The sequence below is a fragment of the Aptenodytes forsteri genome, unplaced genomic scaffold (genome assembly GCF_000699145.1).
Source record: "Aptenodytes forsteri isolate BGI_AS27 unplaced genomic scaffold, ASM69914v1 Scaffold8, whole genome shotgun sequence".
NCBI classification, from domain to species: Eukaryota; Metazoa; Chordata; class Aves; order Sphenisciformes; family Spheniscidae; genus Aptenodytes; species Aptenodytes forsteri.
Genome location: NW_008796218.1, coordinates 2639892 through 2643450, shown reverse-complemented (window position 1 = coordinate 2643450; position 3559 = coordinate 2639892). Strand labels below are relative to the sequence as shown.

The 3559-nt window shown below is 36.7% G+C and overlaps 1 protein-coding gene across 1 annotated transcript in view; it reads right to left on the bottom strand.

Annotated features, from left to right (window-relative positions):
- The window catches only part of LOC103906729 (ubiquitin-conjugating enzyme E2 variant 3), a 34985-nt gene extending 32662 nt beyond the window's left edge, over nt 1-2323 (bottom strand). The window contains exons 1-3 of the mRNA XM_009288760.2: nt 2096-2323; nt 1381-1443; nt 476-639 (exon numbers count right to left, since the gene is read on the bottom strand). Coding sequence (XP_009287035.1) covers nt 476-639; nt 1381-1443; nt 2096-2240 — 372 coding nt within the window. The 5' untranslated portion in view covers nt 2241-2323. The remainder of the gene's footprint in view (nt 1-475; nt 640-1380; nt 1444-2095) is intronic.
- Between the last annotated feature and the right edge of the window lie 1236 nt (nt 2324-3559).

Genomic DNA, 3559 nt, shown 5'->3' with positions numbered 1-3559 from the left:
CAGGTGGTGAGCAATTGTACTGTGCATCACTTGCTTTGTGTATTATTATTATTATTATTATATTACCATCATCATTTTATTTCAATTATTAAACTGTTTTTATCTCAACCCACGAGTTTTTCTCACTTGTGCTCTTCCAATTCTCTCCCCCATCCCACTGGGGTGGGGGTGGGGGAGTGAGTGAGCAGCTGCGTGGTGCTTAGTTGCCGACTGAGGTTAAACCACGACATCAGCTTAAAATAATTTTCCTTACAATCACTTATAACTTCCTTTACAATCGCTTCAGACAGTCTGAAAGCTGTAATTTCAAGAGACATAACATTCTCCTTTTGCATAACCATTACATATTTAAGATTAACAAAAAATGCAGAAAACAAAAAGCCCTGAACCCTACCCACTCCTCTCCATTGATCTCCATATGATACCATGCTTTATTCCCATGTATTTTCCTCCCGTCAACCATTCCCCCTCTTACATGGCTCCAGTTTTGCAGGTAGGGCAAATAAATCCTGCCATGAGCATCAACATGCTTTCCCACTGAAATGCCCATGTTCACAGTCGGCTTCAAGAAGCAAATGGGGGGAGCAAAGGGATGAGAATCCAGAATCCACAGATGAATAGGTATGTTATAGGAATTACCTGTTCAACACAAAAAAGCCATTGCTAACTTCTGCATTGAGAAGAGGCACTAAAAACCAGTCGTGTGTGCATGTGATTCACACTTCATAATAACAAAGAAAAAAAAGCCTGACAGATCACTTTCTAGATTCACACTGGAAAGTATTTATGTTACTTAGGCTAGTTAATAAAAGCAGACTTGTCTGGGTCAACTTGAAGTGCTACTGATTGTGTCTTTCTTAATATAAAGCTTTGTTGTTGTTTTGTTTCCCAGAGTATTCTATCAGCCAGTGTGTTCCCTTTTCCAGGCAAAGAAATCTCTTACAGCTACCCATTTCGTACTTATTTTAGGACTCAACAACTGATGCAGAGGCATCTATTAAGAGCTTTACCTCAGACTTCAAAGGCTTTAAGTTAAAAACAAAAAATTACCTACTAGTTATTTTTGGACACTGCCTATACAAGCGTAGGGCTTGTAGAGTTCATGCAACCCCCATTAGAACCAAAGAGTTTACCTACACAGTCTCAAACTACATGATTTTTTAAATAGTTAATTGACTTATCTAATACCACCTTATTTCAGCATCTGTGAGTGCATGAAGGCACCTGTTTAGGCAGTAGAAGTGGCTTCTGCCAATTCATGCAAAATCCTTTAGAGCCACCTTTAAAGAAGCTGCACAGTATATTGTTAAGAGGCAGTACCCAATACATTTTACAATTAGATTCATAACTGGTAAGGAAATTATATTTGACTTATCTTACCATATTTCACTGGAACAGTACCACTAAAATTCAGGAGATCCTTCTGGGATCCATCCTTGAAGGCTGAGATTAAAAATGTGATTTTAAAAAATAATAATAATAATAAATCCTGTCGAATATGGCATGGAAATCCCATCCACAACTACCAATATACAATGCTAATTTTTCTTTAGAAATCAAATACACTGCTCCTGAAAGAACCAAGGCTAAAATGTTACTAAGGTCCCCCCTCCCCCTTTGAGATAATTCCTTAATGGAATCTTAATGAAAATTGCATTGGCACAACTAAGCACATCATTAGTCTGAAAATCTCTTGTCCTGGGTAATTCTGATGTTTTAGGAACCTTCAGTCAGGCTGAGGGATTCTGGAAGTTACACTTGATAAGCTAAAGACATCAAAATACTTTCAATACAGTCACGGGATATGGGAAAAATGCTACTACAAATAAAGAATTTAAAAGAACATCAATCTTCCATAATTACTGACAAGTTAAAACGAAATTTAGTGAATGAGTCGCTTAGGTTTTTATACGTATGCAGTCTTGGAAGAGCTTTCAGAAATAGTGACATGGCATGTGAAATTTTACTGCAAGTCAAAATAAAGACAGCAACACAACGGAAAGATATTCACACTATTTAGATTCTATCATACATAGTCTGAATCTATGGCAAGTAAGAATCACAATTAGTTCAAAGTAACTGTATCACTTCTTACTGTATGTGTTCATGGAGAACGTGAAGCTTGGGTAGGTCTTGTTAACATTCTTTAGTTCTTCTATGGTCAGGTCTCTGAACTTATACTGGGAAGGGGGGAGAAAAAAAAATCGGAAAAAATGTTCCATTTCAAAGGCTTCTTTCATTAACAGAGATAGGGAAAAGGAACGAAGAGAAAGTAGAAACACAAGAAGTGGAAGGTAATAATTACTTGTAGTATTATAAATAGTTTTGGTGTGAAATACATTATAAAAAAATTTGATACAAAAAAAAGCTTTAAACATATCGCAGGTCTGCTGTTGCTACATTAGAACTCAAATTCTGAACATCACTCCTTATATACTATTCCTTCCCCTTTACAGCTGTGTGAGCGGAGGCTTAATAGAATTTAGTCTCCTCTGCACAGAATAGTTAAAGACACTATAAAAATATAAACCTCTTAGTAAAAAGAAGTCGTCTTATTACTGACACAGTTACTACTAAAATCTCAGATCCACCTGCACACATTTTAGAAGTTTCAGAAGATGTCAATTTCCACAAACATATTAAACATGTAAGTAATTAGCCTTTGGGAATTTTTTTCCATGTTTAAGCTGTCCTTGAGAGCTGAGAAAATTCAAACAAAATAATGCATCCCTCTTTCCCGCCTGCAGAAAACCTGCCCACAGATTAACAGAAGTACTGATGCTTGAAATGTGATCTGAAAGTAATTATCAGCAAGCATGAAACACTGCTACTTCATTTAGACTGTCCCCAGCCAGTTCGATACCTGAACTTCCAAGAGATTTACATCCTCCCACATCTTAAAGTTATGAAGAATATTTTCCAGTTCCTAGATTAGAGCATCTGCTTCTCATTTTAGGAAGTCTGGAGTTGTCCTGGAACCCTCGCCAAAGCAAACACAATGGCTTAAAGAGCTGCTCACTGCACTGGAATACTTGTCACAAAGTAGTAGCTAAAATCTACAATCTCTTGAGTAAGGCACCCACCAGAAACAGCAGCAATACTACAGCTATGTGGATGGTACGACTATTTTCCACTTCGCACAAGAAAACACAAAGCTGCTGAAAAGTAACACCTTTTAGTCAGCTTCTCCACATTCAATCTCACAGGATACTGCAAAGTCAAGCAGTAAAAAAAAAAAAAATGCTCAAATTAGGAATGTCTACACAACTTTTAAATTTAACACATTTTCAGAAGCATTGATACATCTGGTTGTGAAATCAAAGCTGTCCTTCCCCAGCTGACCCCCTTCTTATTCGTGATGCAAAACAAAGCATTCCTATTAAATATTTCGTTATTTTCTAAAGATCAAAAGATTTATGAAGTGAGTCAGATACAGACCTTTCTCATTTGCACCTAAAATTATGTGACATGCTCAAAATTTAAATACGCATACCTCAGTTTCTCAAATGGAAATTGAAACGTCTTTACCTCAGAGGGATGCTATACAAATAAATCAGTG